This window comes from Streptopelia decaocto (assembly GCF_964273445.1).
Source record: "Streptopelia decaocto genome assembly, chromosome: 8".
Classification (NCBI taxonomy): Eukaryota; Metazoa; Chordata; class Aves; order Columbiformes; family Columbidae; genus Streptopelia; species Streptopelia decaocto.
In genome coordinates this window covers 2,322,624-2,336,158 of record NC_138662.1, presented here as the reverse complement: position 1 = coordinate 2,336,158, position 13,535 = coordinate 2,322,624, and the positions used below count along the sequence as shown (strand labels likewise).

At 45.3% G+C, this 13,535-nt stretch overlaps 1 protein-coding gene across 4 annotated transcripts in view; it reads left to right on the top strand.

Annotated features, from left to right (window-relative positions):
• PHF2 (PHD finger protein 2) overlaps positions 1-13,535 on the top strand; it is an 84,269-nt gene that overhangs the window by 60,368 nt on the left and 10,366 nt on the right. For 3 of the 4 annotated variants that reach the window (XM_082060035.1, XM_082060037.1, XM_082060034.1), the window contains 6 exons: positions 223-594; positions 1,504-1,623; positions 2,867-2,985; positions 3,592-3,770; positions 3,996-4,069; positions 5,657-5,814. In XM_082060035.1, the coding sequence (XP_081916161.1) occupies positions 223-594; positions 1,504-1,623; positions 2,867-2,985; positions 3,592-3,770; positions 3,996-4,069; positions 5,657-5,814 (1,022 nt within the window). The remainder of the gene's footprint in view (positions 1-222; positions 595-1,503; positions 1,624-2,866; positions 2,986-3,591; positions 3,771-3,995; positions 4,070-5,656; positions 5,815-13,535) is intronic. The other variant, XM_082060036.1, reaches the window with a different exon arrangement.

Below are 13,535 nucleotides of genomic sequence, written 5' to 3'. Positions count from 1 at the left end.
CAGTGGAGTTTCTCCAGGCCAAACTTGTGCTTGAGAAACGTGGGGGTGAGAATTAGTGGTGAGCGCTCCTGTGACGTGCTCGTCATTCCCTGGATGCAGTTACCCCCTTATCGAACAGGGAATCTTTGGGGGTTGTCTCCCCAAGGAATGGGAGGGTGCAGTTGAATATCAAACGTCGGACAGATAGGTCTCAATGCCTTTCCATTTTGTGCTGAACTACAGAACGCTTCGAAAGCCAGCAAAGCAGACACGAGTGCCAACACAAACACCGAGGAGATCTGTCCTGTGGAGAAGGAGGAGGCACCATCACCCGTCCAAGTGACACCTCCGCCCCCACCTGTAGAAAAGCTCCCTAAAAAAAAGACTCCCAAAACTGTGAAAACCCCCAAACAACTCAAGCCATCCAAACCCCCCAAGCCTCCCAAGCCACCCAAACCCCCTAAACCTCCCAAAACACCGAGAGTGAAGGGAGAAGGCAAAAAGAAAGGCAAGAAAGCAAAAGAGAGTCCACCACCAGCCATCCCGAATCTCGACCTGCTGGAGGCGCATACCAAGGAGGCTTTGACAAAGATCGAGACGCCAAAGAAAGGGAAGGTGGGTCATACTTTAACATCTCCCTGTTCTCTTGCCTTAATAAGGGTAAAATCACTCCTTAGATCTCATGAAAAAACTAATATGAGCAATGCAGCGTGAAACCCTGACTCCACTGAAGTAAATGGAAGTTTTGTAACTGTAAAACCGCCCTTTTGTTACATGACTGTTCGATTTGATTTGATTTGATTGCTTGTTTAGTTTTGATACAGAGCCTCCAAGAAACCTACTGGTTTGAGCTGAGTCTGCCAAACTGCAGCCAGTTGCCTGCCCAAGCTGAGGCGAGGTGAAAACTAGAACACATTTTGTAATGGTGCTTTTTTTGGCCCCTGAACTATTCTGTTCTTATTTCAAGTGTTATTAGCACTCATGCATTTCCATAATCAGTTATCAGAGATGAAGGAACTGATTTCTGAAGCTGATTTGCATGAGATTTTGCTCTAGAATGAGCGGTTGAAGATAAAACAATAGTTTCCTTCCATTTTTGCCCATGTAGGGCAAGTTTCATTTTGATGTCAACGTGACTTTTGCTGCTGACTTCAGTAGAGGCCAGGATTTCACCGAGGCACTGACAGAATAATGTTTAAAAGTATCCATAAGGCTTTTCTAAAATGTCTCTGAATTTCCCAGTAGTTTGTATGCAGTTTGCAAAACGTGTCCACAGAGCAATAGGCAGGGAGCTCAGCATGTTTTTACAGTAACCTTGTCTGTCGGGATATCAAAGAGAAATGCAACTAGTCTTCCGCATTCTCTGAAGCAGCCCTATTTGATTGAATCTCATATTTGGGTTCAAAAAGAATCGAAAGAGGAGTTTTCAAAAATATATCATGTTATATTCCAGATGAAAAATGTGTTTCTGTAACATGCCAGCACTCCATCCTCATTAAGAGTACATGCTGACTTTTTCCCCAGGCTGCAAAGAATGTTTTAAGTGTTCCAAATAAGGAACCTGCTAGTAAGCAGAATGAGGTGGAGAAATTTGAAGTTCGAGAGCAAAATAAAAGCAAAACAGAAGCCAAATGGAAATATAAGGTAATGTCTCCTGTTAAATTCTGCTGCTGATTCTGCCACGTAATGATATGTCAAGGGTGGAGAAATGTTCATAGGTCTACCTCAGCAGAGGTATTTTCAGTTCCCAAAGAAAACATTTTGAGCAGAAAATAATCAAGTAATCAATGATAAAGGAGGTGTGTGTGGTGGGTTTCAAAAGCGTGTTTGAATTGTCCATCCTCATCCTTGGCAAAGCCAGTAGGAACACTATTAATAGTGAGGTTTTACAATGCAGATCTCTTGTGGTTCCTACTTTAACCTCGTCATATGGCGTGAAGTCTGGAGTAGTTCCAGAGAAATCAATAACTAATGAGGGTATAAAAGTAGAGTTAATGAAATCTGAATTACGCCCCATTAATTAAAAGCTTGCCTTCCTGGAGAGCTAATGTAGGGTGAGTAAAACTCATTCACAGAATGAAACGTTTTTTCTCCAGGTGCCATTTAAAACGTGGTGACAGGAGGCTTTCTCACAGAAATAACTGTCTGAATTTAGCCTTGGTTGTGAATTTCTAACGACAAATGTGCAAGCGATTCCTTAAAACAAAACAAAAGTACTTGTTTTTTCATGTGGGAAAACTACCAAGAGTCATGAATCGTTAACATTAGAGACATTGACATTTTTTGTGTTAGATACAGTCACGGTTAATGTTTATTTGATCAATATGTACCAATTAATTCCACAGCCAGTACAGCTTAGGAAAACATTAAGGTGATGCTTAAAAAACAATGAAAGGCTTCCTTTGCACTGAATGAATTTGATATGAAATGATTGAATTCATCATTCAAGCTGTTCGGAAGGTGTGACGGGAGCAAGCGCAGCCTGGGGACGCGATGCCCCGTCTGTGCGTGGTGGCGCGTGTCCTCAGCCCCGCGACGCTCAGGAGCAGCATGTTTAACTCATGCTCCCATTCGCTAAAGGAATTTTTAGTATTTAACCTCAGTCTGTAGCAATTTAAGAGTGCAATATTGAAATTCGGCATTGTGTTTGTGACAGGCACTGCTTAAAATGGTGCTGAAGTGCTGCTTGAATGGGGATGAGTCCCTGAACTAGAACTCACGTTAGTCTGTGGAGGAGTATAATCCTCTACCACTTACTGCATTTGGGGGAACGTATTTTTCTCTGCATATAAATCAATGGATTCTCTAAGGTTATGTAGGAATCCAAAATAACCACAACTCATTTAACTGCTTTTATTGTTCTGTTTTGGATCTTTTTGCCTTTCAGAACAGTAAACCTGATTCACTTCTAAAAATGGAAGAGGAACACAAGTCAGAAAAGACGCCTGGATCAGGGAATAAGGACAACAAATTTACGTTCTCCTTCTCAAACAAGAAGTTGCTTGGGTAAGTAAAAAATATGACAAGACACATCAATTAAAAAGCAGTTTAAAAAGTCTTGTAATTATTTATGGGTTTTTTAATACATGAAGGTGAAAATCTGCTTTTCTGGTCAATGTAGAAAACACATTTAGTCAAAAAGTGCTTTGCTCTAGAACTTTATTTTACTTAGAACCCAGTATAGTTGGCCATAACAGCAACGGCTTGTGTTTTGGCACTTCAGGTTGTTACTAGTTGTGTTATATCAAGTGGTTTTTGTGCAGATCCTACTCAGGGTACATTTTTAAACAACTGTTAAATGAACTCTGCATGCCAAAATTCCATGCTGCGTGTGCATTATGCATATCTTGATATACTTTGAGATGGCTTTAAATAATACAGGATTTATTTGCAGCCCGCCAAGGCTACTTTAATTGGCATCATATTTGAAGATATAAATTGTAGGTAGAGAAATGTGTTTGTAAAAGTAATTGAATTGCTGTGGCACCTATGAAAGTGTTCGAGTTGGGTGAGATTTGTGCTTAAAGATGCTCATTGTCTTCCTCTCTGTCAATTCACAAAATGTTTTCCAGTCAACGTATTGTTACTGATTTATAGTTTGCTTCTTTTCAGTTCAAAGGGAGTCAAAACCCAGCTGAACACCAGTGTGTTTGGGTCACTGCAGAATTTTAAAGAAGATAAAGCAAAACCTGTACGAGATGAATATGAATATGTGTCAGACGATGGCGAACTAAAAATTGATGAGTTTCCAATCAGAAGGAAGAAAAACACTACAAAAAGAGAACTGCCCTGTAAGAGTATTTCCTATTTTGTCTGTATCTGTGCAACAAATCTTATGTGTTGATTATCCAAAACTAGTCTTTAAAATCTATGTGATTTATAATAAAGAAAACCATGTCTTAAGTATCAGTCACATATAAGTGAATTTGGAAGTTACTTTAGAAGTTATGGCTTAGGAGTGTGATTTTTTTGAAGGGAAAAGAACCATGACTTTGTTTTGTTTTGTTTTAATTCAGTTTTAGCAGATAAAAAAGACACTGTGCAGCACACTCCCGTGAAGAAGCCAAAGGTGGAGTCAGTGTCGTACAAGGTATGGGTGTTATTGTACCTCTCAGAAGCGAGTGCCCGTCGTGTGTGTCTGACGTGCTGTGATGGCAGCGGCAAAGCCTTCGTGCAGGCTGCTCTCACGGCCTCTCAGACGTCACGAGGACGAAGCATAATTTTGTTCTGGGCCTCACACTGCTTGTACACCATCCGGCCTGCTGGGACATGTGCCTGGGGACCGTGGCGGTCGTACCGCAGCTTGGGGACAGGAGCAAGTGACGGGAGGAATGGGAAGGGTCAGGAGGAGGTTTCTGCATGTTGCATGGCTGACAGGCACAGGGCTCTGTCCTGAGCTGTGCTCCCAACCTGTGTCTGTCCCCCCATTTCCATGGGCTTTGGACGCTGGTCATTAAACTGCCACGCTCACGTCTGACAGATGGAACTCAGAGTAACGCTCATACCATTTGGTGTAACGCTCATGTCATTTGGCGTTTCACGTTACTGGAGGCCCTAACACCTACTCTGTAGCAATTAAAGCTTTTGTTTGCTGTCAGCAGAATCTCCCTCTGCCCGCTATGGGCTCACATCTAGAATGCCCATGACTCAGCATGACACTTTAGGATGTCCCTAACTTGAGGCCGTGACAGGGTGCCTGTTGGTAGCTTATTACCTGCAGGAACCCGAGCAGCACAGGCCTAAGTTTGCTCTGTGTTAGCATCGAAGCTCAGTGCTGGAAATTAAATGCCATTAAAATTAAATGTTTTGCTCAACTCTTAGTAAAAATTCATATTATAATATCTGAAAGAGTCAGAAGAAGCAAACCAGCTTGTTAACACAGAACTGTAGGTGACTGAAATGTTTGGCCCTGACGACTAAGGAATCTTTTTCATCCTCCTTTGGCTTGGGGATGTTCAAGAGCAAGTGCAAAGCTCCTTGCCCCAGTCACTACTTGATATCTGGAGACCCGTGCATGGGAAAACCAACCTGGTGTCTCCGTGTGCAGAAGTGTAAGGAGGGAGACCAGTTCCTGCAGTTTAAGCAATAAGGATGCGGATTATATAGACCTGAAAGCAGGGCAGGAATGGGGAAAAAAGTTCTGTTATACTCTAGACTGCTGCGAAATGGGTCTGTCCCATTCCTCTGTCAGATTTTTGTGTTCTCTTGCAGTAGGGATGGCAGATGTGGGGCTGTCCCTGGGGCTGAATTAATAGTTAATATTCTTGCGAGATACAGACCTGTGCCCTGATGCATATCGGGGCTGACAGAGACGTGGCCACATGCCCACATCTTTTGCAACACGGGTCATGGTCTCAAGCACAGGAGTGGGGGCTTAGAAGGCAACACAGCACCTGGAAACTGCTCGGTGGTTTGATTCCATGCGCAGGATCAGATCTCAAAGCTGGCTCTCCAGGCTTGGAAGGGGAAAGGAAAACCCACCACGCCTATGGGCTGCGAGGAAATGGATTCTTACTGCATACCTGGGGTTTTTTGTCATTTTGTTATTCCTTTAATGAAAGCAAACTACAAATGGTAGCCTTGTGTCTTTGGAGGAGCAGCAGGCTGCAGAAATGTGCTGTTCTTGTTGACTTAGTGAGTTCCTGGGTTTTTTTGAGCCTTTCCCTTGCTTTTGCAGAGTGACGACTCATCAGATGAAGATTTGCTTCACATCGACACAGAAGCAAAGCCAGGGCGCAATTCCAAAGTAAAGAAAGAGAGTGGAAGTTCAGCAGGAATTCTTGATCTTTTGCAGGCAAGCAAGGAAGTTGGAGGTTTAGAGTATAACACCAACAGGTATGTACCAAGGGATGCGTTTTCCTCTTACCCATAAACTAAAATAGTTCTTTTGTGGTGTTGTGTGTGTGAGTAAGGGAGAGAATGGATTCTGCAGCTCAGGAACTGCTTTTTCTCCAGTAAGCAAATTCTTCCTTTATCCTGTGATCTGGAGGGAGAGGCGGAAAGTGTGTGGGAAAGATTCTAGTGGTGTATTTTAAACAAATAGAGGCATTTCACATCTGTAAATGCTGAACATCCGTTTTAGCAATAATACTGTAATAGCTGCATCATTAAAAAGGAAGAGAGAGCTGAATGAATATAGCTTGAGGGCATGAATAATGTTTTTTAATGTAGTAATAATGTAATAAAGTAATCTAAATGACCACCATTCCTTCCTTAAGACATTGTAAAGTGCTGTGCAGTTCCCTGAATATTGAACATTTGAAAGAAGAAAATAGTAGGCTGTCTACCTCTACCCTCCTGCACACCCTTGATCATCATTCTTTCTCCCCACCAAAATACATGACTTGGAAAAAAAACCAAACGCTTTCACAGGTGCTTCTGCACCTAAAATGGAAGTGCTTGCCTGGGCTTGGTTGTGTTTCATATGGGACAACTGTAGGTGGACACGGAAGGTGCCGCTGGGTGTTTTGGAATATGGTTAATAAGGTACAGCACTAGCTCTTTTAGTAATCCAAACAATGAGCAGTGGAAAAGAAAGGCAAAATTGGAAAATATGGTTCCTAGACTCACATCTCACAGTTTAGAACTGTCTGGAACAAGGGTTTAGTTTGGACCCGTCTAAAAATGAATGTATGGGTTCACCAGCTGCACTCTCTACAGGCCACATCTGGTCTTAAAATACAAGTAGGGCAATTAGATAATAGAAGTATGTGTGTTGTTTCGAAAGAACCTTGTGGGAATCTTCACATAGGGAAATGTCTTGCTTAACTCAAACCTTAGGAACAAAGCCCTGGGAAGGGATTTTGGGTGTTTGGAACAGTTTCTTCCTGGAAAGAGCTGTCGGGCATTGGAACAGGCTGCCCAGGGCAGTAGTGGAGTCACCATCCCTGGACAGGTTTAAAAGATGCAGAGATGAGGTTCTCAGGGACATGGGGTAGTGCCAGGGTTGGACTTGATGATCTTAAGGGTCTCTTCCAACCAAAACGATTCAATGATTCTAACGTCAGCTGAGTTTATAGCTTCCATGCGTAAAATGCCGCTGAAGATGTGAACTGCTGCATCTTATGCCCTGTGCTCCCGGGCAGTCTGCTGGTTAAGTAGATCTTTGCTGCTTCAGTCTTGAATGATTTGTTCCCTGGCTGTAGAAAACCAGAGGTTACTCCCATTGCTCCGCAGGGACAGCAGCCTTTGCACTTTTGGGAGCTGGGGGCTGTTGGTAAATACTGGCACAAGTTTCTGGCCTCTGGCATGTTGTTCCAAACAAAGGAATTGTCCTCTGCAAGGTGAGAATGGCAGGCAAAGTAGTGATGGGGGAAATTAAATGAACCATGTAGTAAGGCTGTTCTGGTTTGGCATTTTAATCAGCCAGGTCCATCTCCACTCTGCCGTAGTTTGAAAGCCACCTTCCCCAGGCAGGCAGGACATGTTGGTTCTCCAGGCTGGCTGCCTGAAGCAGCATTTATCCTACTCCCGATTCATCTCGTTGCATGGAAGTGAGATGTGTTGCACAATCTTATACGTGCTAAGCGGTGAAACCAGTCTGTTTTGAACAGAAAAGCCAGATCCCACATGAAGCGGTTTTGGGGGTACCCCAACAGCATCTTTTTCCTCCCTGCTTTCTTTAGGTCTGTCTTGGTTGTACAAAGCCACAGAACCTGTGGAGGAGGTAGAAATAGGTGTATGGGTGATGTGAGAGTGGAGAACGGGCTGGACAAGGTGCTGTCCTCACCCGCCTTGCTGGGTGTTGGGCGTGCAGATAAAGGAAAAGTGCAGCTTGCAAATATGAAAGGACTTGTTAAACTGGAATGAGAGGGTCCCCTCAGAGAGGAGGATATTATCTAAACCTGGGGAAGATTGGAAGGTCAAAGCCTTAACTAAGGATTCCAAAAGATACACCCCATGGTCAAAGGGGAACATCACAGAATCCCAGAATGTCAGGGGTTGGAAGGGCCCTGGAAAGCTCACCCAGTGCAATCCCCCCATGGAGCAGGAACACCCCGATGAGGTTACACAGGAAGGTGTCCAGGCGGGTTGGAATGTCTGCACAGAAGGAGACTCCACAACCCCCCTGGGCAGCCTGGGCCAGGCTCTGCCACCCTCACCAGGAACAAGTTTCTTCTCAAATTTAAGTGGAACCTCTTGTGTTCCAGTTTGCACCCATTGCCCCTTGTCCTGTCACTGGTTGTCACCGAGAAGAGCCTGGCTCCATCCTCCTGACACTCCCCCTTTCCATATTGATCCCCATGAATGAGTCCCCCCTCAGTCTCCTCTTGTCCAGCTCCAGAGCCCCAGCTCCCTCAGCCTTTCCTCACACGGGAGATGCTCCACTCCCTCCAGCATCTTGGTGGCTGCGCTGGACTCTCTCCAGCAGTTCCCTGTCCTGCTGGAGCTGAGGGGCCACAACTGGACACAAGATTCCAGGTGTGGTCTCCCCAGGGCAGAGTAGAGGGGCAGCAAACCTCTCTGACCTACTGACCGCCCCCTTCTAACCCACCCCAGGTACCATTGGCCTTCCTGGCCACAAGGGCCCAGTGCTGCCTCATGGTCATAACATGTGGAATAAATTATCAAGGGAAACCATAGAAGCAAATTTTATCAATGAGTTTAAAAAAGGAATTTGTTTGATGTTGAGAGAGAACATAGAAGTTTTTAAGGTTGCAATGTGGTGACAGAGCTACAGAGAAATCTAAAGGAGGGAGTGTTGCTGAATCAGGAGCATCTTGTGATTCATCCTTCCTCCATTTATCAGGCAATTGTCTCTTTCAGAGCTTAGGTGGATGCCCATTAAAGCAGATCTAAATATAGGCTGGCTTCATGCAGGGTGCATCAGCTGTGAGGTACCAGGCAGCTCTGTGGGGCAGGCTTGCCTTTGTGCATCAATATTTAGAGTTTATGGCTGGTTGCAGCGTGGTGATGAGGATCATCTCTGTGCTGAACAGAGCTGTGTGCGTTCTCTGGTCATTCTTAATGGGGGTGAAAAAAGCCAATGGTTTTAAGATCAAGTAACACAGTCACTACATATCCTTAAAAGGCTTATCTTGACCAGCCTGCTATTTCTAGGAAAGAGATCTAATCTCAGTTTAGTCCTGGTTTTCCTCCGTTATTGCCTTCCCCCTAGCAAGGAGTGGTTGATCTGAACAGCCGACCACCTCCTGTAATTGCAGGGGGCATGGGGAGAGGTACCAACGTGTCTGCAGCTCCCAGGAAACATCCTGGTTTTTGGTTGTCTGAGCTCAAGTAGGTCAGTGGTTCTATATTTTTCTGATCTCTCGAGGTTTGGCCCTGACTCTGCAGCGGCTGCTCAAAAGAAATAATCACATTGGCACTTGTCTATCTGGCTGTTCCTGTGAATTCCATTTCATTCTGTGTTATGGTGCATAGTGGAACTAGTGTTTATGTCAAATCTATGCTTACATTTTGGCAGGTAATTAGACATGTAGGTTGGTTGGTTAGTTGTATCTAACTCGGAGAATGAAGTTACCAATGTAGTATGGCCACCATACGTGAAGGTTGGTAAAAGAAAATTTGTCAACCATTGTAAGAATTAAAAGATCATTAAAAGATGCCTTGGCCGTGTTTACGCTGCTAACCATTCCATGTATAACGTGTTTTGCTGCCCACTTACCATGTGCAGAAATGCAGTGGTAAGGGGAAAAACAGGTTAAAGAAATGGTCCTCAGAGCTTCTCTTCCTTGCTTGGGAGGTGTGTTTTGCTGTCTGCAAGGGGTTAAAAGTGCCACTGGGTCATGGAGCAGGACTCAGCCCTGTCATTGCTCCTCCCTTCAGCCTGGGCTCTGTACCCAGTGTATTAGTAGACTTTGTGGTTTCTGAAATCAAAGTCGCAAACGCAGTCACATAACTAAACTCTGCACGAATTACTACCCTGTGTGCGGCAGTTCAGGGGGAATGTGTCGTATCAGTTTTGGCTCTTGTATAAACAATTAGGCTTTGGCAGTGCGTGTTGCAGATTGATTGAAAAAAAGCTCCTGATAAACGAAATTACTATGTTTCATTTCATAATTATGCTAGGCTTTTTAAATGGCCATCACGTGCTTTTTTTTTCTAAAAAATGGAAGAAACGTGATATGCAAACACACTGTGTTGCAACATAATGCCAATGTGGTCGTGTCTGACTCTCAAGAACAATTTCCATCTTTCTCTACTTGCAAGGCAGATAAAGGGTAGACATGTATGCATTTATATGTAGACATATATATATATTGTAGATACTCCACATAGCAGGAGTGCAAGTAGATCTCCGTGGAACCTCCTTCGCTCACACAGCAGTTCTGTTGATGAGACCAGCTCTGAAGTGGGACGTGTGGAGCCCTGTCAGACAAAGCTGCTGCACCCCAGAAGCAGCTTAGGAATCAGATCAGGGCTTTTTGTGATAATGACCTTATCTGAATTGTGGGGAACTTTATTCTGTAAAATACCAGACTGTCATTCACAGCTGACCCAAAAGAAAGCCCTGATGGCATTGTCTAGGTTGCTCTAGAGAGCTGCATCTCCCGTACTTGTGGCAATGGTGGTGAAATGGGAAGGGATGATGAGACAGAGGTCCTGCAGAAAGGCTGCCATAAATGTGGGAACGGTCTGAAAGAATCGAAATGGAATAAGGGAAAAACCTTGGAGGGGACTGGTGGTCACGCGATCTTGAGCTGAGCAAAATTATTTGTTGTTTCCAGGTCTGATACAAAAATAGAAGCAAATACTGTTTTCATACTTCAAATTGAGTTCCATAGTTTTATACAACCGTGACTTCTCAAAAATATTGATAAGTCATTAGTATCTCAGCTCCACGTCTTCTTTGTGGTTAATTTGCTTTTGGCCACAGGTAGAGCAAGGGGAAATGCAGAAATGACAGGGAAATACTGTCACCGAGAGAGGATGGTGATGTATTGCCTTCCCCTTACACGCACAACTGTATTTCAGTGGTTCTCATTTGAAGTATTCCAGAGTAACCGCAGTTGGAAGAGACCTTGGGAAGTCACCTGGAGCAGCCACCTGCTCACAGCACAGACAGATGTAAAGTGTGACCTGCTTGTTCAGGGCATGACCCTGGTGAGGTTTAAATGTATTCAGGGGTGGAGACTCTGCAGCCTCTCTGATTCTGTGATTCTATCTGCTCAGCCACCCTCAGTGTGTTACTTTCCTTTGCCATTATATATTTTTCCCTCTAACCTTAAAATGAGATTGGGTGATAGTTATTCAGAGGCGAGGTGAGATACTAGTGAGTTTACTGTCCCTCATGTCCTCTCACCCTTCGGTGCCTCCAGCTGTCTGTGTAGGCAGCATGGAGAATGGGGAGAAAGCCACCCCTCAATGAGTAATACTTTGCTGAAATTAGTAAACTGAATTTCTGAATATAAGGTTATAGGTGAATGGCTCAATAATTGCTTATGGAAGGAAGGAGATGATCTGCCTGGAGATGCTGGACCCTCAGATGATGGCAATAGTAGAACTGGTTGTGAAAATTGAGGCGCTGGCTCCCTGCATCATGTCTTCTCCTAACTTCAGGGCGCTGGGATCGTTCCTGTGCCCAGACGGCACAGAGGCCAGAGGAGGTGAAACCTCTATCTGTCTGTTCAGAACTGTGTGTGTGCTTGTCATGATCACAGCTCTCTGCCTGTTGCCGCCTGCTCTGGAACGTGCTCTCAGGGAAAGGATGCTCGTGTCACGGGCAATGTAAAAGCTCCGAAACGTAGCTGAAGGGATGGTGAAGGTATTACTTGTTGTTTGGGGACACTGAGGTCCCAAGGCTTAAACCCAACAGAACAAGTGGTTCCAGAGAGCACTGCATGGAGAGCACAAGGCCATCTGAGCCATACAGACCAGTGTCTTCTTCCTCGGGTTCTCACTGAGATCATAGAATTGTAGAATCATAGAATGTCCTGACTTGGAAGGGACCCACAAGGATAATAAGAGAAATAAGGATCCAGCTCCTGTCCCTGCATATGACAACCCCAGAATTCACATGAGTTGCCCTTCCCTGCTCCTCGTCACACTGTCCCAGCCAATGCCGCAGGCTGCTCAGACCTGGGGGACATTTTACTTGCGATGAGTTTTAACAGCAGTTTTTCCCTTCTGTTATGGTGCTTCTCTCTATTAATAACATGAAGACGTGCAGCCGGTTTCAGGAGCAGCAGCAGAGCGGCAGGTGCTGGTGCTGACGATGCTGGTGGCTCGCTAGCAGGGTTGGGAGCTCTGGCTGTGGGTACAGGCCTGGCCTGTTGGTCTCCGCTCAGTGCGAGCTGGGACTGGTGACCTTGGACTTGTCCCCCACAACCCAGCCCCACGGATCACTCAGGTGGCACCAGGCCGTGCCCTGTTGGCCATTGAGCGGTGGTTTTGCCTGTGCACCAAGCTGTAGCTGCACCTGGCTTTAATGCACGGTGCTGGTGTTGCAGGGGAAGCTGGTGGTGGTTCCAGTGAGGAACTTGTTCAGTTCCTGTGCTCTACACAGCTGAAAATCACCAGATGCTTGCCAGGCGGCAAACCGTTATTGCAGCAAACTCACCTCTCCATCATGTGTCCTTGTCTTTATGAGAGTAAATGCAAACAATAAAATCCCAAAAAGGGCGGCTGTGCAAGATGCTGAGGACAGGCTTTTTAGAAAGGTGTGTTACAATAGGACAAGGGGTGATGGTTTAAACTAAAGGAGGGAGATTCAGGCTGGACATGAGGAAGGAACTGTTGCCCCTGAGGGTGGTGAGAGCCTGGCCCAGGTTGCCCAGAGAGGTGGTGGCTGAACCATCCCTGGAGACATCCCAGGCCAGGCTGGACGGGGCTCTGAGCAACCTGAGCTGGTGAAGGTGTCCCTGCTCGTGGCAGGGGGGGCACTGGGGGAGCTGGGAAGGTCCCTTCAACCCAAACTATTCTGTGATTCTATGCTGAAGTGGACCCCACTGCGAAAGGCACAAACATCTACCCAGCAGTTTGTTAAAGTGTCCTTGTCTCTGTTCATCCACACCACCATTTTTAGCTCGGGGGAAGGAGAGCACGGCTGTCGGCTTTGCAGTGCAACGGCAGGACCTGTGCCATCGCCAGGTGCCACCTCGCGGGGTGTTGGAAGGGCCTGTGCCAGCTGCTGGGAGGGGACAGCAGCTCTCTGGCTGCTTTGCTCCTGCTCCCACCCTCATTTTAAATGGTTTTTAAGTCATAGCTGTCGCTCACAGATAGTTTACTTACATAAGTTGGTTCTTTTTTAAATCATTGCTGAAGCTACAGAATGGGGATATGGACTTCCAGAGCCTAGAAATTGCTTCCTGATTCTTCTTTAATTGTATTTGGCTTAGAAAGCTGAAATACTTCTAGAGGAAGTACACGCGAGCACATGCCCTAATGAGAAACACTTTGCCCCGAGTGCAGCTCTGTCTCTTGGAGGCATTTCAGCCACACGTTCAGGTTGTGGTTTGACTCTTAGAGCCACTGGTTTTGATCAGATTCCACAATGTATTTGTTAAAGTGTGTGTTGCTTAAGGCAGTTCCTCTCTGATTTGCCCATTTAGTGGTCAGCGCTTGATGGTCTGTTTGCAGTGTTTTGAGAGTCCCGT